The sequence below is a fragment of the Vigna umbellata genome, chromosome 4 (assembly GCF_029865625.1).
Source record: "Vigna umbellata cultivar VRB3 chromosome 4, Vumbellata_1.0, whole genome shotgun sequence".
NCBI classification, from domain to species: Eukaryota; Viridiplantae; Streptophyta; class Magnoliopsida; order Fabales; family Fabaceae; genus Vigna; species Vigna umbellata.
The window spans coordinates 36,131,927-36,155,693 of record NC_142168.1 but is presented as its reverse complement, the minus strand read 5'-3'; the positions used below and the strand labels follow the sequence as shown (position 1 = coordinate 36,155,693).

The 23,767-nt window shown below is 38.1% G+C and overlaps 1 protein-coding gene across 1 annotated transcript; it reads left to right on the top strand.

The window, feature by feature from the left end:
• Positions 1–14,501: 14,501 nt before the first annotated feature.
• On the top strand, positions 14,502–21,799 carry LOC124822253 (uncharacterized). The gene is made up of 14 exons (XM_088114485.1): positions 14,502–14,783; positions 15,102–15,175; positions 16,442–16,522; positions 16,964–17,039; positions 17,224–17,288; positions 18,247–18,348; positions 19,208–19,297; positions 19,368–19,442; positions 19,522–19,554; positions 19,656–19,736; positions 19,878–19,940; positions 20,233–20,295; positions 20,809–20,874; positions 21,278–21,799. The coding sequence occupies exons 1-14, from the start codon at positions 14,741–14,743 to the stop codon at positions 21,407–21,409; spliced, it is 1,044 nt and encodes a 347-aa protein (XP_087970611.1). The 5' UTR covers positions 14,502–14,740; the 3' UTR covers positions 21,410–21,799.
• The last annotated feature ends 1,968 nt before the right edge of the window (positions 21,800–23,767 follow it).

Genomic DNA, 23,767 nt, shown 5'->3' with positions numbered 1-23,767 from the left:
TTGATTTTTAAAAAGTTTGACTAAAACTTTAACTCTTCCCTGCCGCATTTCAAACTCAAACCCTACACCCCTTTCCAAATCACCCCTCCCTCTTTTTCTCTCCGTCTTCCTCCGCCATTCTTCTCTCCCCCGTATCCTCTACCACCACTGTATTTTGTCTCCACCCTCCCTCTTGTGCAAGCGTTCGTCCTTCGTGCCAAGACTCTGCGTTCGTCCCTTTTGCGTTCGTCCTTGCCACGCTTTGCGTTCGTCCTGTCGTGGCCTCACAGATCTCTAGCGTCCAGGTTAGTACCATTGCATCTACTTTGTTTTGTTTGCTGTCATATGCATGTGCCTGTGTGCCTGGGTGTTCGCTTCGTGCGCCGGTTCGGTTCGTTCGTTTGCCGGAGAGCTTAAACGCCGTTGGAGTTGCGGTCAGAGACATCCGCAGTTGGAAGTGCGGAAAGGTGCAAATAGAACGGCATTTGGATCTGCGGAAAGCAAACGATCCGCGGAAAGCGCAAACCGCAGTTCGATCTGCGGAAAGGACAGAGTACCACCGCATTTCCATCTGCGGCGGCAGACTAACCGCACATGGAAGTGTGTTAGTTATTTGCCGGCTTTCAAAGTGCGGTTTATGAATTTTTTATTAGGTTTTTTAATTTTTTTATTAGGTTAGTATATATTTATTTTATTAGGTTTTATTTTTAGTAGGTTAGTATAATAAATTTAATTTTTTATATTAGTTGTTAAATAAAATGTTTTGTTTTAATATATTTTGAATTATTGTAAGATCTTGAAAACTCAACCAGCCTCCACCTGTCAAATCCCATTTTAATTACCCAAATACTCTGTTCAAAATTTGTGTTAAGAAACGCACCCAACCCCACACTCTGACCATCATTAAATGCACTCGCGCCACACGTGCAGTGCCATTAAAACGCACTCACACCCACTCTGCATGCAACTGCCAAGTGTCACTTTGGAACATTCGAAATCGTTAGTGGAATCCAAGTGGCAGCAGGAGAATGGACGTTCGTCCTGCATGGGAAGGGGAAAATGATTTTCTGAAAAAAAAACTCTTCCCACCCTTCTGCATGCTTCGTCTTCTTCCCCAAGCTTCTGATTTCCAAACTCTTTACCTTCTCTCTAGAACCTCCATCTTCTCTCTACCATAACTCACTTTCTTCTTCTCCGATCAAATTTCAGAAACCGTAGAACCATCCCTAGAGTCGTAAGCTTCGTTTTGAACCGATCACCTCAACGTTCTGACACCAGTAAGTTTCTCTTCTTCGTCGAACGTTTTCTATCTCATGCAAAGTCAAACTCTGGTTGCATGAAGGGTTAAGTTCTTAGTATTTCTTGGCTTTTATGGTTAGATCTGATTGGAAGAATTAAGTGATCCCTTGAGGGTAGAAAACTGTTAGCGGACGAACCAAATACTTTGAGTTAGGACGTTCACTACTGATCCAGGTAAGGGAAGCTTATTAAGTTTAATTCATGTGTATGTGTTGTGCTGTATGATATTATATGAATGAGGAAGCATGAAATCTGTGTTAATTGATCTTTGGTATATGATCTGGATGATGATATGATATATGGAATTTATGAAATGTGCTATGAGATGAGTAGTTAAGTGTATGAAAGTCTTTACTGAAAAATGTGTCTACTGTAAGTGAGATTTTGAATATGAAATGCTATGATAATGAACGTTCGTTATCGAACGGTCTTTGAACGTTCGTTATCGAACGGTCTTTGACCGTTCGGTATTCTAGTAATTCTCTTGAAAAACAGAATTCTTTCATTTGGAAAGAATACTGATTTAGGACGAACGCCCTCTTATATTAATCTTACGTTTGAGCGTTCGGCCAAACGTAGGTACTCTGAGTGTGATGTGAGAAATTGAGAAACTTGAAAGATACAAATTTCGTTACTTAGTCACTCCTAAATAATTCACTTCCCTATGGTTACCATATAAATTTCTATTCTATTAATATTTCGCATCAGCGATGGGTCTTGACCCAAAGCGTTCGTTATGAGTGGCGCTCGGTCTTATACCGAACGCTCGTCCTTACACCTGATGACCAAACGTGTGTATATAGCGTTCGTCCAAATATTTAATACATATCTATTACCGTTCGGTCATTGACTGACGGTTAGTCTTTTTATTAATTCGTACTCGGTATCAGCATTTAAAAGCCTTGCGGTGTATTTATTCTTTTGAAGTTGATTTATAGTTAGTATACTTAAATTATTCCAAGTATATAGTGAACCGTTCTAGAATCAGTTCATTTAACTGATTTAAGTGGTCATAACGTCCGTCCTTGGAAAGACGTTCGTTTCCTTCCGTTCAGAAACGAGAACTTCTTTGGATCATGTTATCGTTCGTCCTCATTATGAAGGGGACTGAACGTTCGTCTTTTTATGAAATTAAAACGAAGTATGAAAATGGTATTAAGTTGGAAAAGTATTAACGGTGAACAGTATATGAGGTGAAACTATGGTTGTGGAATTTGGACGAGCGTTCCGTGGAGGAACGACTCTTGTATTAAGTATTAAGAAGTGTGTGGTATGACTGTGGTAAAGCTGCTGATGGTCGTTCATCCTGATGTTCCGTGAGTGCTCGTCCTCAAGTAGAGGGGAGTAGGTCATGTGTGGGAACGGCAGGAGGTCCTAGTCCTTCTGAGTACTTTGGACTGATAGGGCTAACCTCGGGTGGCAGCTGTTGTGTGTTTATCAGTTACTACATCACCTGGGTGCACGAACGCCTGTAGATACACAGATTCATACAGTCCGGACGGTCTGTCTTATGAGAGTTTTTGGATGATTTTATGTGTTGAGATATTTCTATAAATAATGATATGTTGATTTGTATGAATGACTTATGAATTAAATTTATATAAGCTTACCCTGTGTTATTTTCTTGTGTTGTCGTTCGTACCTGTATGTCCGTCTTGTCTGTGCAATGATCATCCGTGTGGATGTGAGCAGACGGAGAGGCGTTACTTGAAGAAACACTGGAAGAAGAAAATTTGGAAGACGCCAATCTGGTCGAAGTAGAGGTTAAAGCTGAGCCCTAGAGTGCTCGTTAAGTTTAGTCTTTAGTAATTCTGTTTTGTAACTTTTTGAACGTTCGGTTAATGTTAGTAAAACCGTTCGTCTCTGAACCTGGAATATTGCTGCGTTGTAATTAACTCTGTACTTAAGCCGTTCGGCTTTATTAGGTTTTTATTAGTGTAAAGACTGCACTGTTTTACTGTTAAATGTAATTAATTTCTGATTATGGTTATTACTGTATTTTGGGATGTTACAATTATTTTCTTTTTTTTTTGTTAAATTTTCTTGAATTTGTTATTTTTCAACATATTATTATTTTCGTACTATATTATTTATTATGTATTTAATTTTATTTAAGTTTTTTATTTATTATGTATTTAAAAAATAATAACATAATACAAAAAACATAAAAAAAAAGCATTGGTGGAATATAACACAAAAAACATTAAATAAAAAAAGCATGCATGAAATAAAGAAAAAAAATTAAACAAAAAAAGCATGCATGAAATAAAAAAAAATAAAAATACATATGACAAATGTAACATCCCAGAAATATACAGTCATCAACTATATACTTAGAATAATCACATTAATCAATATGGCAAAACAGTTTAATAATACAGTAAGCAGATTGAATAAATGGCCGAACGGCCTTTCATTTAAAACAACGAGCGTTTACAAAACAAGGAGGACGAACGGTTTACAAGAATTGACCGAACGTTCCAATATATATATACAGCAACAAAAGAGCGCTCGCTCACAGACGCTCGCTACTCTAATCAAACTAACTAAATAACCGAACGCCTCACTGTTCGGCCTTCACCTCAACTTCTACTAAATTTTCTTCAGTAACGAGTTCCTCTTCAAGAGTTTGCTCCAGAGACGCATCTCCCTCTGCTCACATCCACACGGATGATCATTGCATTTGACAAGACGGATATACATAGACAAGACAACACGAAGGAAATGCAAGGGTAAGCTTATTGAATTTAATTCAAGTCAAACATACAATTTATACCTATCAATCATATCAAATACATCACAACACATGCATCCAATACATACATTAACTCAAATCAAACTTCCTGATACTAGACAGACTGTCCGGACTGTATGAAACCTGTGTAGCTAAGGCGTCCATGCACTCAGGTGGGGTAACTGGAATGCTCATCAGTATCCACCTGAGGTTAGTCTTTTTGCCAAGTTACAGTTATGGTCTAGACCTCCTGCCATTCCCACGCATGACCTACTCCTCTCTACTTGAGAACGAGCACTCACGGAATATCAGGATGGATCACCATCTAAGCTTACCACGTTCATACTACAAATATCAATATCCAGTCAAGAGTCGTTCCACCCTGGAACGCTCGTTCAAATTCCAAAATCATAATATCATATCATATATGGTTCGCACAATTTATACTTCCCTCAACATCACATTTTCATTCTTAATTACACTTCCATAAAAAGACGAACGTTATTTCACTGTTTGGACGAACGCTATTTAAGATCAGAACGAACGCTATTTAAAGACCAACGCTCGACAGAAGACGAACGCTATTAAGGATGTACGCTCGACAAGGGTCGAACACTATCAAATACAAACGCTCGACAAAAGAACGAGCGCTATCACGAACGGACGCTCGACATAAGGTCGAACGCTACCACAGGCGAACGCTCGACATAAGAACGAACGCTATCAAGAACGGACGTTCGACATAAGGTCGAACGCCACCAAAGACGAACGCTCGACAAAAGAAAGAGCGCTACTAATCGTTTGCCTTTTTGAACGAACGTTCGGTCTAAGACCGAACGCCACTTAGGACGTACGTTTTTAGATCGAGACTCTTGGCTGAATTCAAAATCATAGAAATTGGGATTTATATAAGATGAGATATTTAAAGTTTATGTTTCAATAATTTGACTAAAAGTTCACGGGGATATTATCAAAATTCTCAATTCTCACACAACACTCGTGATGTTTACGTCTGGCCGAAAGCACAACGTAAAAATATATTAGAGGGCGTTCGTTCTCAAAGGGAGTCCTTTCCAAATGAAAGGGTCCGACTAACACAAGAATTTACTGATAATACCGAACGGTCAATGACCGTATCAATACGAACGTTCAAATTCATGCACTTTTCATATAATTCTTCTTTTACAGTAACTCATTTTCCAGTATAAACTTTCATGCATTAAATCAATCTTAACATAGTATTTTTCCATACTTCTCATGCTTTTAATCAACATCATATACTAACATTCAAATATCAAAATCATCCACGTACAACGTCACAGACCATTCATACACTCAGCATATAATTCCCAGTACATACATGCAACATTTTCATATATCATCTCAGAATCATAATCCTAAACTCCAAAGTCAAATATCATAAATCATACTTTCAAACATTACGTAACGCGCATGCAGTACAGAGATCATGTGAATTAAATTCTAACAAGCTTCCCTTACCTGGATTGGAAACGTGCTTTCGTTCTTTAAAAGAAAACCAGATCCCAGTATCAACTCTTCTACCCTTTTTCGTTCAAAAACCCAAAAACTCTTCAACTAAAAATTCAGAAAACCAATACTGGTTCAGAGAAGGTGCATGCAGATTTAAAACGAGCTTGCATGTGGAAAATGAAGAGTGGTTGAGGACGTGAAACTTACCCGTTTCAGAATCCAAAACCAATCGGTTTGATGGAAAGCTCACGGTGCAGTGCTGATTATCACGGTGCTGAAACGTGAACGGAGAAAAGGAGGGTGAGTTGCAGAAGAGGGAAGACGGAGAGTTCTAGAGAGAAGGAGGAGAAAAATGAGGGTTTGGTTTTCTGAGGAAGATGAAAGAGCACGCAGAGAAGGGAAGAGTGTTTCAGAAAATTAGTTTCTCTTCCCAAGTCAAACGGACATTCTCTCCTGCGCTGCCACTTGGCTTCCACTATCAAACTCAGAACCTTCCAATTTGACACCTGGCGGTGGCATGCAGAGTGAGGGCGTGTGCTTCTTTAATGGCACAGAACACGTGTCACACGTATTAATGGAAGCAGGGAGGTGACTAAGCAGAATAATTAATGGGGCGTGACAATCCCCCTAACTAAAAAAAATTTTCGTCCTCGAAAATGGAAGACTTACCAGGGAAATAGATGAGGGTATAGGTCCTTCATGGCATCCTCAACTTCCCAAGTAGAATCACCAGTTTTGTCGTCCCACAACACTTTCACCAAACGAACATCCTTCCCTTTGTATAGCCTGGTGCGTTCGTCTTCAATGCGAATTGGCTTCATTTCAAACGTTCGATCTTGGCGAAGTTGAATGTTTTCCAGCTCCAATATGTGCGAGGGATCAGCTACGTACTTCCGAAGTTGCGAGACGTGAAACACTGGATGAAGGTTGGACAACTGTGGAGGTAAAGCCATCTCGTATGCAACTGGTCCAATCTTCCTTGTGATCTGGTACGGCCCTACGAACTTGGGAGATAATTTCTTTGATCTCAATGCTCTTCCTACTCCAGTAGTTGGATGCAGCCTCAAGAAAACGTGATCACCAGCTTTGAACTCCAAAGGTCGTCTCCTCTTATCTGCGTATGATTTCTGCCTGCTTCTGGACGTCCTCAATCTGTCTTGAATTAATTTCACCTTCTCAGTTGTTTGTTGAACAAGCTCCGGTCCTGTTAATATGTTCTCTCCTTCTTGGAACCAGCAAAGAGGTGTGCGGCATTTGCGTCCGTAAAGCGCTTCAAAGGGAGCCATTCCAATGCTTGACTGGAAACTGTTGTTGTAGGTGAACTCAACTAAAGGCAAGACTTCATCCCAAACGCCCATGTGATCAAGTACGCATGTCCTCAACAAGTCCTCTAACGTCTGGATCGTTCTCTCGGATTGACCGTCCGTTTGAGGGTGGTATGCTGAACTCATTTGGAGTTTGCTGCCAAGTTCATTTTGCAAAGACTGCCAAAACCGAGAGGTGAACCTTGTGTCTCGGTCAGAGATGATGCTGGATGGCACTCCATGTAGACGAACGATCTCTTTAATGTAGAGCTTTGCCAAGTTAGTCAATGACATCTTCAGGTTAATGGGCAGAAAATGAGCACTCTTCGTTAAACGATCCACTATCACCCAAATGGAATCGTGATTCTTGAATGTGCGAGGCAAGTGTGTCACAAAATCCATTGAGATGCTGTCCCACTTCCATTCTGGAATCTCCAAAGGTTGAAGTAGTCCACCTGGTCTTTGATATTCAGCTTTAGCACGCTGACATGTTAGACATGATGTTACAAAACGTGCAACATCATTCTTCATTCCTGGCCACCAGAACGATTGCTTTAAATCATGATACATCTTAGTCATGCCAGGGTGCATGCTAAGACGGCTGTGATGACCTTCGGCTAAGATGATTCGCTTCAATTCTCCATCATTTGGAACGCACGTCCTACCCATATAGCGTAGTAGACCGTCCGTCCCAACATTAAACTCCTTTGCCTGATCTGTGCCGAGCGCGCCTCTTATCTTCACTAATTCCTCATCATCCAGTTGCTTCATTCTGATCCGCTCAAACACATCACTGGATATCTTAAGGTTGCAGCATTTGATGCTGTTCGGTTCTATATTAAACTGCAACTTTAAGTCCCTAAAGCTTTCCACTAAGCTTATCTCACGCACCATCATGGACGAGACATGCACCACTTTTCTGCTTAGAGCGTCTGCCACTACGTTTGCTTTACCAGGATGATAAAGCAACTCAAAGTCATAATCCTTAAGAAATTCCAGCCACCTCCTTTGCCTCATATTCAACTCTTTTTGATCAAAGAGATACTTAAGACTCTTATGATCACTGAAGACTTGGAAAACGGATCCATACAAGTAATGTCTCCAAATCTTCAAGGCAAAAACGACCGCTGCCAGCTCTAGGTCGTGTGTTGGATAATTCCTCTCATGTATCTTCAATTGCCGAGAGGCGTAAGCCACTGCCTTCTTCTCTTGCATGAGAACGCACCCCAAACCTTGGTGAGATGCATCACAGTATACTTCAAATGGTTTGGCAGTGTCCGGAATCACCAAAACTGGAGCGCTCGTCAGCTTCTGTTTCAACTCTTGGAAGCTGGATTCACACCTATCGGTCCAAGCAAACGGATGATCCTTCCTGGTCAGCTGTGTTAACGGTGCTACTATCTTAGAGAACCCTTCTATGAAACGCCTGTAGTAGCCCGCCAGTCCAACAAAACTCCTCACTTCCGTGACCGAACGTGGGCTTTCCCACTCTAAGACCGCTCGCACTTTAGCAGGATCAACTGAAATTCCACCAGCTGACACAACGTGTCCCAAGAACTGTACTTCCTTCATCCAGAATTCACATTTAGATAGCTTAGCATACAGTTCTTTTTCCCTCAACACTCCAAGTACTAATCTCAAGTGCTCTTCATGTTCTTCACAGCTCTTGGAGTAGATGAGAATATCATCAATAAACACCACTACAAACTTGTCTAAATATGGCCTGAAGATGCGGTTCATGTAGTCCATGAAAACTGCAGGAGCGTTCGTCACACCGAACGGCATGACCACGTACTCATAATGTCCATAACGTGAACGAAAGGCTGTCTTCTGAATGTCTCCCTCCTTAACCCGAATTTGGTGATAGCCTGATCTCAAATCTATCTTTGAGAAGACGTTCGCTCCATGCAATTGATCCAACAGGTCGTCAATGCGAGGCAGTGGGTATTTGTTCTTGATGGTCAGCTTATTCAATTGACGATAGTCAATACATAGCCGTGAGCTGCCATCCTTTTTCTTTACTAACAGTACAGGCGCTCCCCAAGGTGACACACTTGGACGGATGAACTTCTTGTCCATCAATTCTTCAATTTGCTTCTTAAGTTCAACCAATTCAGCAGGTGCCATCCTGTATGGTTGAACGGATATGGGAGCTGCGGTTGTTACCAGATCAATTGTAAACTCAACTTCACGAACGGGTGGTAATCCAGGCACCTCATCAGGGAAAACGTCTAGATATTCACCTACTACTGAACTTGCTTCTCTCCAATTAGACTGCGTTCGTTCAGAACCTTCAGATTCATTATCCACGTGAGTCATGATCAAAAAGCAACTGGCTCCTTCCATTATATCTTCTTTCCACTGGCCGAGTGTCACACCCAACTTCTCTTCATATTCTTCAGGAAAAATCAATTCCTTTGCTCCACAATCAATGAGTATGTGATTGGTAGTAAGCCAATCCATCCCCAGAATCACTTCTAAGTCCTTGAGAGGCAAACATATGAGGTTCACCTTATACCTACGCCCTTCAATCTCAAGAGGACATCTAACACATACGGTAGACGTTCTCACCTCACCAGCAGCTGGTGTAGACACCACCAAATCAAACTGCATCTCGCGCTCCACTATCCCCAACTTATCAACGCACGCCTTCGAGATGAAGGAGTGTGTCGCCCCCGAGTCAAACAACACACAACAATTTATTCCATACAGCAAGCATGTGCCAGTGACGAGCGTACCTGAGCTCGCTGCTTCTGCACCAGTGATCGCATAAACACGCCCAACAGCTTGGGCTCGTCCACCACCTCTAGTCTGATTTCTTCCAGTGTTGGGTGGCCTCATCACTGCACGTCCACCCATATTGCATTCACTCTCTAGATGTCCAGTTCTTCTACACCGATTACAATACTTTCCTCCAACCAATTGCGGGCATGATGATCTGAAATGAGGTCCTCCACACTGAAAACATCTAACCGGCCCCTGTTGGTTTGACTGTCCAGCAACTACCATAGCTTGTGAACCACTTGACTGAGCTGGACGAGCGTACGGGGTCCTGTTACGATTCAAATTGGTCCTTGTCAGAACTGGTCCTCTTGATACTTGTTGCTTCTTCTGTTGTTCCGCCTCAGCCATATTTTTCTCTAATACTTTAGCCCTCTCCACCATGGCTGGAAACGTCCGAATGCACAAGCTAGAGATCAACACCTTGAGATCACTTCTCAGCCCGTTTTCAAACTTCCTACACTGCCACTCTTCACTAGTAGCCATTGTATAGAACCTCACTAGATGTTTGAACTTGTTTGTATATTCTGAAACCGACATCCCTCCCTGTACCAGTTGAAGAAATTCCACCTCTTTAGCAAAACGAACGCTATCTGGAAAGTATTCTTCATAGAACTTCCCTCTGAACACTTCCCAGGTAATAGGACGTTGAGCGTCCGTCAGTATAGCCTTAGCGCTCGCCCACCAGTGGCTTGCTTCTCCAGTAAGCAAATACTCCGTGAAAGCCAAGCGATTCTCATCTGGACATCTTTTAGCATTGTAAATTCGTTCCATATCCTGCAGCCACTGGTCTGCCTCATCCGGAAGGCCCTTCCCACTAAACTTGGCCGGATGGTGTTGAAGAAAGCTCTCTAAACTCCATTCAGTATGATGAACAGCATTGGAAGAGGACGCTCCTGGCGTGCCTCTGGTGGCGGCAATTAATTCCATCAATTGTCTTTGAGTGGCTTCAGAGTTGGCGCGTGCGGCCTCCAAACTCTGTAGAGCAGCAGCGTTCTGCTCCATGAGGGTAGTATTTTGCTGTTGCAGCCTCTCAATCACTGTCTCCAACAACCTAGTGTGATTAGGTGCATCAGACTCGTTTGGTTGTGGGGGAGGAGGTAATCTAGGCGCCATCGTTTTCTGGATCAGAGAAAACGAACGTTAGTCATGTCTAAGAGTTAAAACAGTAACTCATTAAACATTAAAAAAGCACACAGCAAAATGCAATGCACTCATAACCTACAGCGTCCTTAAGAGAACAAAACTGCTCTGATACCAATAATGTAACATCCCAGAAATATACAGTCATCAACTATATACTTAGAATAATCACATTAATCAATATGGCAAAACAGTTTAATAATACAGTAAGCAGATTGAATAAATGGCCGAACGGCCTTTCATTTAAAACAACGAGCGTTTACAAAACAAGGAGGACGAACGGTTTACAAGAATTGACCGAACGTTCCAATATATATATACAGCAACAAAAGAGCGCTCGCTCACAGACGCTCGCTACTCTAATCAAACTAACTAAATAACCGAACGCCTCACTGTTCGGCCTTCACCTCAACTTCTACTAAATTTTCTTCAGTAACGAGTTCCTCTTCAAGAGTTTGCTCCAGAGACGCATCTCCCTCTGCTCACATCCACACGGATGATCATTGCATTTGACAAGACGGATATACATAGACAAGACAACACGAAGGAAATGCAAGGGTAAGCTTATTGAATTTAATTCAAGTCAAACATACAATTTATACCTATCAATCATATCAAATACATCACAACACATGCATCCAATACATACATTAACTCAAATCAAACTTCCTGATACTAGACAGACTGTCCGGACTGTATGAAACCTGTGTAGCTAAGGCGTCCATGCACTCAGGTGGGGTAACTGGAATGCTCATCAGTATCCACCTGAGGTTAGTCTTTTTGCCAAGTTACAGTTATGGTCTAGACCTCCTGCCATTCCCACGCATGACCTACTCCTCTCTACTTGAGAACGAGCACTCACGGAATATCAGGATGGATCACCATCTAAGCTTACCACGTTCATACTACAAATATCAATATCCAGTCAAGAGTCGTTCCACCCTGGAACGCTCGTTCAAATTCCAAAATCATAATATCATATCATATATGGTTCGCACAATTTATACTTCCCTCAACATCACATTTTCATTCTTAATTACACTTCCATAAAAAGACGAACGTTATTTCACTGTTTGGACGAACGCTATTTAAGATCAGAACGAACGCTATTTAAAGACCAACGCTCGACAGAAGACGAACGCTATTAAGGATGTACGCTCGACAAGGGTCGAACACTATCAAATACAAACGCTCGACAAAAGAACGAGCGCTATCACGAACGGACGCTCGACATAAGGTCGAACGCTACCACAGGCGAACGCTCGACATAAGAACGAACGCTATCAAGAACGGACGTTCGACATAAGGTCGAACGCCACCAAAGACGAACGCTCGACAAAAGAAAGAGCGCTACTAATCGTTTGCCTTTTTGAACGAACGTTCGGTCTAAGACCGAACGCCACTTAGGACGTACGTTTTTAGATCGAGACTCTTGGCTGAATTCAAAATCATAGAAATTGGGATTTATATAAGATGAGATATTTAAAGTTTATGTTTCAATAATTTGACTAAAAGTTCACGGGGATATTATCAAAATTCTCAATTCTCACACAACACTCGTGATGTTTACGTCTGGCCGAAAGCACAACGTAAAAATATATTAGAGGGCGTTCGTTCTCAAAGGGAGTCCTTTCCAAATGAAAGGGTCCGACTAACACAAGAATTTACTGATAATACCGAACGGTCAATGACCGTATCAATACGAACGTTCAAATTCATGCACTTTTCATATAATTCTTCTTTTACAGTAACTCATTTTCCAGTATAAACTTTCATGCATTAAATCAATCTTAACATAGTATTTTTCCATACTTCTCATGCTTTTAATCAACATCATATACTAACATTCAAATATCAAAATCATCCACGTACAACGTCACAGACCATTCATACACTCAGCATATAATTCCCAGTACATACATGCAACATTTTCATATATCATCTCAGAATCATAATCCTAAACTCCAAAGTCAAATATCATAAATCATACTTTCAAACATTACGTAACGCGCATGCAGTACAGAGATCATGTGAATTAAATTCTAACAAGCTTCCCTTACCTGGATTGGAAACGTGCTTTCGTTCTTTAAAAGAAAACCAGATCCCAGTATCAACTCTTCTACCCTTTTTCGTTCAAAAACCCAAAAACTCTTCAACTAAAAATTCAGAAAACCAATACTGGTTCAGAGAAGGTGCATGCAGATTTAAAACGAGCTTGCATGTGGAAAATGAAGAGTGGTTGAGGACGTGAAACTTACCCGTTTCAGAATCCAAAACCAATCGGTTTGATGGAAAGCTCACGGTGCAGTGCTGATTATCACGGTGCTGAAACGTGAACGGAGAAAAGGAGGGTGAGTTGCAGAAGAGGGAAGACGGAGAGTTCTAGAGAGAAGGAGGAGAAAAATGAGGGTTTGGTTTTCTGAGGAAGATGAAAGAGCACGCAGAGAAGGGAAGAGTGTTTCAGAAAATTAGTTTCTCTTCCCAAGTCAAACGGACATTCTCTCCTGCGCTGCCACTTGGCTTCCACTATCAAACTCAGAACCTTCCAATTTGACACCTGGCGGTGGCATGCAGAGTGAGGGCGTGTGCTTCTTTAATGGCACAGAACACGTGTCACACGTATTAATGGAAGCAGGGAGGTGACTAAGCAGAATAATTAATGGGGCGTGACATGCAACATTTTCATATATCATCTCAGAATCATAATCCTAAACTCCAAAGTCAAATATCATAAATCATACTTTCAAACATTACGTAACGCGCATGCAGTACAGAGATCATGTGAATTAAATTCTAACAAGCTTCCCTTACCTGGATTGGAAACGTGCTTTCGTTCTTTAAAAGAAAACCAGATCCCAGTATCAACTCTTCTACCCTTTTTCGTTCAAAAACCCAAAAACTCTTCAACTAAAAATTCAGAAAACCAATACTGGTTCAGAGAAGGTGCATGCAGATTTAAAACGAGCTTGCATGTGGAAAATGAAGAGTGGTTGAGGACGTGAAACTTACCCGTTTCAGAATCCAAAACCAATCGGTTTGATGGAAAGCTCACGGTGCAGTGCTGATTATCACGGTGCTGAAACGTGAACGGAGAAAAGGAGGGTGAGTTGCAGAAGAGGGAAGACGGAGAGTTCTAGAGAGAAGGAGGAGAAAAATGAGGGTTTGGTTTTCTGAGGAAGATGAAAGAGCACGCAGAGAAGGGAAGAGTGTTTCAGAAAATTAGTTTCTCTTCCCAAGTCAAACGGACATTCTCTCCTGCGCTGCCACTTGGCTTCCACTATCAAACTCAGAACCTTCCAATTTGACACCTGGCGGTGGCATGCAGAGTGAGGGCGTGTGCTTCTTTAATGGCACAGAACACGTGTCACACGTATTAATGGAAGCAGGGAGGTGACTAAGCAGAATAATTAATGGGGCGTGACAACAAACCGCACTTCAAAGTGCGGCCTAAAAAATAAAAAACGCACTTCGCAGTTTATTTTAGCAACCAATTAAATATTAACCGTGTGCTAAAATGTATGTGAAAAAAGATAAAATATGAAAAGAAAGTGAAAGTGGTGTATTTTATCAAATATTATAAACAAAAAACATTTCATATATATATTTTTTTAATAGTATATGAAAAAAACTCAACACAAATAACTTACAAAATAATTATAATTAAATAATAAAATGTATAAAATTATATTATAACTATTATATGTATGTTTGTTACTCAAGTAAAGGGAATATACTATTAATATACCATTATTTTATTTCTCTCACAACTTCAAAACTAGGGTCCAGTGAGGAAAAGTAGGAGCTGTGTGTGCCTTCCATAGCCAAGGGTTTCTTCGATTTCCTTGTCTCCTCTCGCTAACTGATCAATTCACACCAGTGGGAAACACAAACAGCAAAGAACCCTAAATTCAAAATCGCACATCACATCGTCAACCCTAAGCGCAGCGTTTCGCTCTAAATGCTTCGCGACAGAGTGCGCTAGCTACTTGCTGAGACTCACTGCCTCGCCATGGCTCTCCCACTCGGCAAGCTCACCATTCTCATCGGTGCAGGTTCACTCTCTCATCACTTCCTCCAATTAATCTTTCTCTTTTTCTTTAATTTCAATTGCTTTTATTCCATAATTTGTTCCATTGCAATTTAGGTTCCTTTGTTTTTCGATGTAACAAAATTTGTCTATTGGTAGGGTTATTGAGTTGCATTTGTATATTGAGTGTTGGAATGTCAGGAATTTAGTGAGCCGTTCTTGTAGGTTTGTGCATGGTGTTTTGTAGGCTAGGATTAGAATAAACACCTCGCTTAAATTCGTTTGTGTTTTAGGTGTTATTGGTTCAGTAATTGCTAAGGAAGGCAGTCTGTTTGTGTTTTAGGTATTGTTGGTTCAGTAATTGCTAAGGAAGGCAGTCTGCCTGACGTTTCTGGTCTCGTCTCCGGTGCTTTCAAGGTTAGTTTACGAGAGCTCAACTTGTTTCTCTGGGTGGTGTTGTTTTTGTTATTTCTTTTGTAAGTTTTTTAAACTTCTAGTGAATTGTGTGCTTAATGTACTATGCCTATGGGTATAAATTAATAGATGCATTTTTTTTCTTTTCGGGGAATGATGTTCATGATTTTCTTAATTTTATAGTGTTTTATTCTCTCTAAAGTGGTATATTTGGGATACTGTGCAAATTAACAGAAGTTTGAGGAGGCCTAGTATGTACGAGAAGTGTGGATATGGGTAGGTAGAATATTATTGGTTATGGTGTGGGAAGACGTGAGGTTAAAGTGTTATGATGGCAAAAATTGTGGATTAAACAGTGCCCCCAAGTCATATGATTTAGGTTTCTGGAATTGGATCCATTATTCTACAATGTACACTTCAAAGTCATATAGGTATTGATGAGAATGTAACACATATGGGGTTCCTGTTTGGGGGACTACATGTATAAGTTTTAATCTGTGATTGTAAGGTGTCTATCAAACTCAAAAGGAAAGTTTTACTGGATGAATGGTTGTGAATTTTTGCTGCTAATTTGTATGGTCATCAGGGAGAAAAAAAGAGTATCTGGGTTTATAGCCCTGAGGTGGATGAGTAAGGTAATATTGCAAATTAAAGTTTGTGTCTGTTAAGAAAAGGACGATGGAAACTTCCCAAGTTGTTTTCTCTAGTGAGAAGACCAACAGAGGCTCATGCCTATTATTGAGAATAAATAGATCATTGGAAACTTATCAAGAAAAAAAGAAAAAGTAACTGAGTTTAGAGTACTGAGGTGGATGTGTAAGCAATGATGAAGATCTAGTTTGTTGGAGACAGTTGGAGTTGCATCTATTGAGGAGAAGGTGATGGGAACTTTCCCAAGGTTGTTTAGTCATTTGAGAAGACCAACAGAGGCAGATGAAGAACAAGAAAATATTAGGAGAGACTATTAAATAGTAAAAAACATTCTAATTAGGTTTACCAAAACTTTGGTTTTTCATTAGAAACCTGCTTCGTCAATTTGGCTTATTCCTCCTGCTGGGCTAAGTTGGTTGTCATATATACTTGAGAAGTTCAGTCATGTTATTTCAGCCTTTTTATATCCTAAAATCCCAAGTTCGTAATATTCTGGATGCTATTATTTTATATTAGTAATTGGTTTCAATTTTCATCAATATAATCGGTCTATTTCAACTAGCATTTATTGTCAGTGAAATGTGCGGGCTTTTTGCTGATTGTAGTCTTTTTGATCAGGTTGTTTTGAAGCAATTTAAAAGCAGTGATCCTGCTCCAGCTGTTAAAAAGCTGCCTCATAATGATGCTTTGATGGCTCAGGTTTGCACGTTGTTGCTGCTGACTTTTAGTTATTCATTATATTTAAATTTAATTAGGAATAGTTCTTTGTTTAGTTAAATTGCATGCATCATGCAGAACATCTTTTAGTGAATCTTATAATACATGACTTTGAGTCTGATCAATATGCAATAATCTTTTACTTTTAATTGTCTCATTTATAACAATTAAGTTGTATTATGAAAATATGTTGTGTAAGTAAATGTATAATGTACGTGCTAACCTTAGCATTGTTCCTGTCTTTGAATTGAATAATGAGAGCATGGCCACATTTCTCAGTTTATATTATAAGAGGTATAACTTTTAGTAGTTGAAGTGGGCTTTTTATTTCCCTGTCGAGTTGGCTACAAAAACAAATGCTGTATTTGTAAACATACAGAAATATGGGGTAATTGAAATTGCTAATAAACTGTTCATCTACAGGTAAACAGTCTTCGTCAGGAACTACAGCTTCTTGCTAGAGATAGATCAATCACTATTGTAAATTCAAGTGGGACAGGTGCTGGTTAACTACTTTCTTTTACATTTTGTGAGGTTTCTTATTTTTCTTCAGCAATTTAATAAAAGCTGACGTCTTAATTTGCAAATCCTATGGGTGTCTCCATACTTTGCACAAGCTAACCTGTGTTTCCTTGTTTTTTTAACTCCAGTGTTATTTTCTGACTTGTTTGAGAAATGTACAGGTGGAAAAAAATATGTAACAGTGATTGTTATTGTTGTGGCGGGATATGGATACGTCTGGTGGAAGGTAATGTCTTTTATTTTCTCAATCGTTGATTTAAGTAACTGGACGCTGTAGTAATACATTCAGGTAGGGAACTTTTAGGGATAAAAATTGAACTTTTTGTTGGTGCTTTCAATAATTGCTAGCTGCTATGTGAACATGGATCCAGCCATGATCTCAACTTTTGAAATTGAACATAGTAACTGGATAACGTGATGGATGGTTGATATTTGGGATGGAGAGAAGCCTAGTAGGAGAGGCTTGGGGGAATCTGAATTCTTGTTTATACCCTCATGCCATAGGAAAGTTGTGAAGGGACCCCCACTATGGCTGTTTCATATGCTGCAATATTGGGATTATAAAATGAAGTTTTGGCTTCTGCCATTGATGGATGTCAAGCATATGATTGAAAGTTTTCCAATCTTGTAAAATATATAAACCCTTTTAGAGATGGTATTTTCTAAAAATTTTATTATGACCTGTTCGCATAGCAATCATTCATGTTTGTTTGAGTTGTTTCAAATAATCTTTTTAACTTAGCCAAATTGCATTTATCATTCTTTTCTTAGAAATGTCTTTCCTGGTTTAGTTTTAGCTCAATTCTGTCATTGCTTTGCTGTTAGATGATTGTTAGTTGTCAGGTTTGCATGGGAGTGAAAAATCCAGGAACAAAGTTTGTATACCAAAAGTGAAAACTCTAAAAACTATGAGAGAAAATCATTTACATTGTTGGGTAGTAATAGTATAACAATCTACATGTATTATTGCTCCAACTTAAAGGTTTTGTCCGCCCTTATGCAAAGGTCTGTCATTGTGCATGAAATTGTCTAAACTGAAGTTTATGCCAGCAGTTGGATGCTTGTTCACTTTTTGTCTATCTTTTTTAACAATTAATCTTACTGTAATCTTATTACCTTAGTTTCTCCAAATATTCAAGTTCCCACTCTTATGATTTAGTTTTATGACTCTTGTTTGCTTACAGGGATGGAAGCTTCCTGATTTGATGTTTGCAACTAAACGTAGTTTGTCTGATGCTTGCACATCTATTGGTAATCAGATGGGGAAGCTGTATGGAACCATTGATGTAATTTTTCTTTTCTATTGGATAGTTTCTTCTTCTTAGATTGTGTCAAAACCAGTCATTTCTTTTAGAGATGACAATGAATGACAACTGTCTGTTGGGTATAATAGCTATACAGTATAAAGTAAAATATCAAGTAGCAAATGAGTAAATATTTTTAATAATACAACTAAGTAGTATTTATTCGAATGTTTGTGGACTAGAAAATATACAAAACATATGAACTTGATGAGGATCTTAGTTTGTTCTTTTTTTTATATTAAGCCTATGTGGGAATCCTCTAGAATACTGGAAGTGCACATTATGATATGTTTCCTTTATGGGACTTTTATCAATGACAATATAATGTTTTAATAAATAGATTTGGTAGTAAAGCTACTTAACTCTAATTTTATTCTCTCTTTTATGACTGCCTTCAAATAATTTGAGCTTGATTTGATCATTTATGGGACTTTTATCAATGACAATATAATGTTTTTATGAGTAGATTTGGTAGTAAACCTGCTGAACTCTAATTTTATTCTCTCTTTATGACTTCTTTCAAATAATTTTTGAGCTTGATTTCTCTTTCCAGCCTTTTTGAGTTGAATATTATTCATGTAAATATTTTCTGACAGCTTTAAGTGCAATATTTTTCATCATTAAAATTGTATATTTCCATTGTCAAAATATATTATTTCCTATATTTCAAACATTATTTTAGTGGAACTTAGTGTGGTCTATAAAAGATAATGCTTCTAAATCTTGTTTTCTGGTCTGATTAGTTTTCTGACTTTCTCCGGCCATTCAGAATAATACTAATAGTTCTTTTACCGTGGAATAGTGAAAATGAATAATATTTAGTTATGTACAATGATTTCAGGATGTAAAGAAGAAATTATCTTCAAGAATGAACCGTTTAGATGAAAGTTTAGACGAATGTGCTGCCCTTACTGAAAGCACCAGGGAGGAGGTAAGTAAAGATTTTATGATTTCTAGTTTTTCCTCTTCATTGTTTAACATATGAATATCTTCTGTTACAGATATCTGTAACTCAACAGAAGGCAGATACGATAAGTGGAAATTTCAAGTCTGTTCATGTTGCAGTCCGTGTTCTGGTATATCAATTGCTAGAATATTTTTACTTTTACTTTTGTTGTTGCTTGTTTAACTTAGCTTGATTACTTTTCTTCCCAGGAATCTAGAATTAAAGAAATAGAAGAGAAACAGGTATAGTCAATTTGATTTCAGTCACTGCATAATTTAATTTTTTATGCTATGAATATTGGTTACATCCGTGATTTACTATTTACTAACTTCAATCCGTGTAGGTGGCCACAACCGAAGGAGTAACCATGTTGTGTCAATTTACAAAGACTTTGGAAAATAGCAGAACCACAGAGTATATCCAGGCATGAACCAAGCGTTTGTTGCAATGTTTTCTTTTTACTTGTTTGGCTTGGTTTTGTGGTCTGAACTTCAGATTTGGGTTCTATTATGTTACTGTTTTTTTTACCATATAATTTGCTAACACTTCTGTTTTTAATATATAGCCATCATCATCCAGTTCTTCCAGGCCAGCCATTGAGCTACCACCCGTTTCACCCTCTTCGAGGGTAAGCATTTTTCCCCACTTTCATTTTATGAGTGCAATATGACTTCGGGTGAACTGTTCTTGTCAATTAGACACGCTGGTATATTATGTTGTAAATTTATAGGATGTCTTGCTGTTAGTTTAACATTATATTTTATTCATTGGCCTAGAAAATAAAGCTGTAAGCTAAAGAATGAATGCAGTCATCAAGTTTGGTTTTGTATTGTAGCCCCCTCACTCCCTCCCGAAGACTTTCGCTTGTCCACTTCCTTTGAAAATTGTTCCTATGCTTACTCCTAGTCTGTATTATACAGGGTTCACAGTCGGGTTCGTCTAGGCTGTCACTTGAGCCACCTTCTGTTACGCCATCAGCAAAGGTAACTTCTATATAGAAATTATACTTCCTGGGTATGCTTTAGTCTTAGTATCTGCATGGTTCGAAAGGTGGACAGTAGGGGAGTTGAGATGAAGGTTACACTTGCCTACATGAGAAGCTGGAAAACAAAATGTACTTATTTTCAGTTTGAGTCATGACTTAAATATTTTTTTCTTCATTCCAACTTACTGTCTCTTGCTCAACCAAACAAACCCTGAATCTAGTAATGCAGTTGGTATTTGGAAAGAATCACATAAACACATCCAAATTACGGGTGTGGCTGTTGGTGTATTTGTTTATTCATGCTCCTTGTATAGACTTTCCCATCCCTTCCTCTCATATAAGTTCTTCTACATAAGGGTTTTGTCACTTTTGTCGTCTCTCAACTCATCCAAATCCTTCATATAAGTTTGTGCAGTCTTTGTAACTGTGTTTTACTTTTAATTAAAAGCTTTTACTGCTTCACTACTTGTGCTAATTGTTAGTTTTTCCTACCATTTTGTTTTCTTAACAGGATGGATCGCCATCAACTATATCGACTGATCAACCATCTCCATCGACATCTGGTGGATCTGTCCAGGTTTGCAATATTCTGTTTTGCTTACTCAGATTAATTTACTAGAGAGGTGTGAAGTGGGAACAGTTATTTGTTTCACATGACATCGTTTGGCTATGTTTTTTGCTACTGTGATTTTTAATTTTACATATTTGTGGGATGTGTGGCTAAAAGTTGACAAGTTTGTGTTCATTTTGGTGAAATGATGCATTTTCCTTGGAAAATCCAGTTTTATTTTTATGATGTGATTTTCACAATTAAAAAAATATTTTCCATTCGATTACAGTTGTCTGTAGTTGTAACTTAAATTCGTATTTGCATGATTTTATTGTCTGTATTACCCACATTTTTCTTAACCTGTTACCCACATTTTTCTTAAATATATGTTTTTGAGTTTTGACCTTGTTAGTTTGGGACGTCTTTTCAGGAGAGTAGAACCAATGGATCTAGTTCTGGCTTGTTTGGGCTGGGTAGGTTATCTGGCGTCTATGCTCCATTTCTGAGCAGAACTCGGAGTGCCACAGATTCAGTAGTCCAACAAACTCGTTCGACTAGTTAACAGTAATAACATGTCCTTTCTTTCTCTTCTTATTCTGCAGTAAACAACTATAGATTATTGGACCTATGGTGGGGGTGAAAATCCTCACCAGTTGGTGTCTGTTCAAAAGACGTATGCACCATCAATTATAGTATGCCCAGGCCAGATTATAAACTGTCTGGGCAATTGAATTTTGCAGAGATGTTTCTCTCGAGTTTCATTAGGATTAAAATTAAATAAGAATCTCCAATATTGAACTGGGAAAGCTGGTCAAGGAAAGAGGGACTATTGAGTCGTCGTGAACTCTTTTTGTTCAGCCTATTACTTTGTGAATTTTATACAAATCTTGTTAACAAATTTTCGCATAGCTCTAATAATACAATGACGGCCTTAGAAACCGTTGTAAGTGCATTTTCTTGTTTGGATCGTTCTATTGTAAGCAGGTCTCCTCCATTTTGATAATGATTCTTTTGGATAGATTTTCCATATGAAATTGGATGGAAATATTATTGGTGCTTTAGCAAATCTACATATTTAAATATAAAAATCAATAGTTAATAAATATTTTCTACACATAATTCTTGATGATAAATTACAACTTGATGAATAATTTTACAGTTTAGGGTTTAATGTATGAATTGTTTACATACTTGTCAGGACATGAGCCACGTAAAATTAAAATACTACTATTAGTAATTTTTATAGTATACTAGTCATTGAATTGGTTGAGATTCAATCAATGTTTGACTACATAACTGATTAAAAACTTCTACAAGGAAGTATTGAATTATATTTTTACTATTATGAAATATTTTAAAATAATTGAAATAAGGAGAAATCAGATCTTTTTAATTGTACATTTATACAATGATCAAACTGTAAGTTTTATTAATTAAAATCAATAATAGTTGAGAAGGTTATTCATATTTATGTGAGTTTTAAAATGTTTATTTGTTTCTTAATTTGAAAATGTTTTAGATTAAATAAAAGATAAAGAAAGTAGATTAATTCTTTTATTCAAAACAGTATTTTGCATTATATTTCAGTAATTTTAGATTGGTTTAACGAGAGTTATTTACCGATTATGAAATGATCTTACTTTAATGTTAGCTAACACTTAACTAGACATTCTTAATAAAATTGATGGATCGGTTCAGTTTTCATGCCAACGAGAAAAAACAAAACCTTAATTACATTAAAATGAGCTCTCTCAATTATTCTCAAATTTATAGTCTCGTCCTTTACCAATCACCAATTAATTATATAATGAGCTTTACTAATATACCAATTAATTATATATATTATATTGAACAAAAAAAATATTTACTATATGAAGTAGTTTAAGTATTATTTACCAAATATATAATAATACATTTATATATTTAAAATATGAAAATTTAAAAATGAATATTGAGTATGATATATTTACTAATGATATATAAATAGTATACATGATGATATATTCACTACATTTTTAATTTTTAATAATTCATTTATGATTTAATGATTATATACATAATAACTTAATAATCTATACTTTACATATCATATGACGATAGAATTATCTTTTATGGACGTTTCTTTGTTGCGTACGCAAATTTTCTTTTTACAATTATATAATTATCATGACAGTTGGTTAGGTATATTATGATCATTTTATCAACGGTTTCCTAGAAGTAAATATAATTTTAATTATGGAATCTATTTTGTTTTTGTGAGAACCTGATTTAATTAGCACACAAATCTACTCTCTGATCCTCATTTAATGCACCGTGCCACGTCTAAATGCACTCACACTTCCACTGCATGCGCCTGCCATGTGTCACGGTTGGAGCATTATGAGAATGTTAGTGGGAGACAAGTGGCGTGTGGAGGATGGGGAGTTCATTCTGCATGGGAAGAGAAAAATAATTCTGAAAACTCTCCCTCTTCCTCCTGCATGCTTCATCTTCTTCCCAGAAGTTCTGCTTTCAAATTCTCTGCTCTCTCTCTAAACCGTTTTCATCTTCTCTCTAAGATCACTCACCACCAACATCTTTGCTTCCATTTCAGAAACCGTAGAATCATTCACGGTGTTGTGAGCTTTCATTTGAACCGAACACATTAGAATTCTGTGGCTGGTAAGTTCTCGTCCCTGAACGTTCTCCTCTTCTGTTTCTGCGAACCAAATTCTGATGTGCATGCATGAGTTATAGGTCTGAACCTTATGTCATTTTGGTTTCTTAGATTTAGTGAAAATCGTGGAGTGACTCGTTGGGTAGAAAGCCGTGAGAGCACTAGAGAAACCATAAGCATTTGGAAGTGCACTGCTAGATCAGGTAAGGGAAGCTTTAGTAATTTAATTTAATACTGGTTTGATGTCTATGACAGTAATGAAGT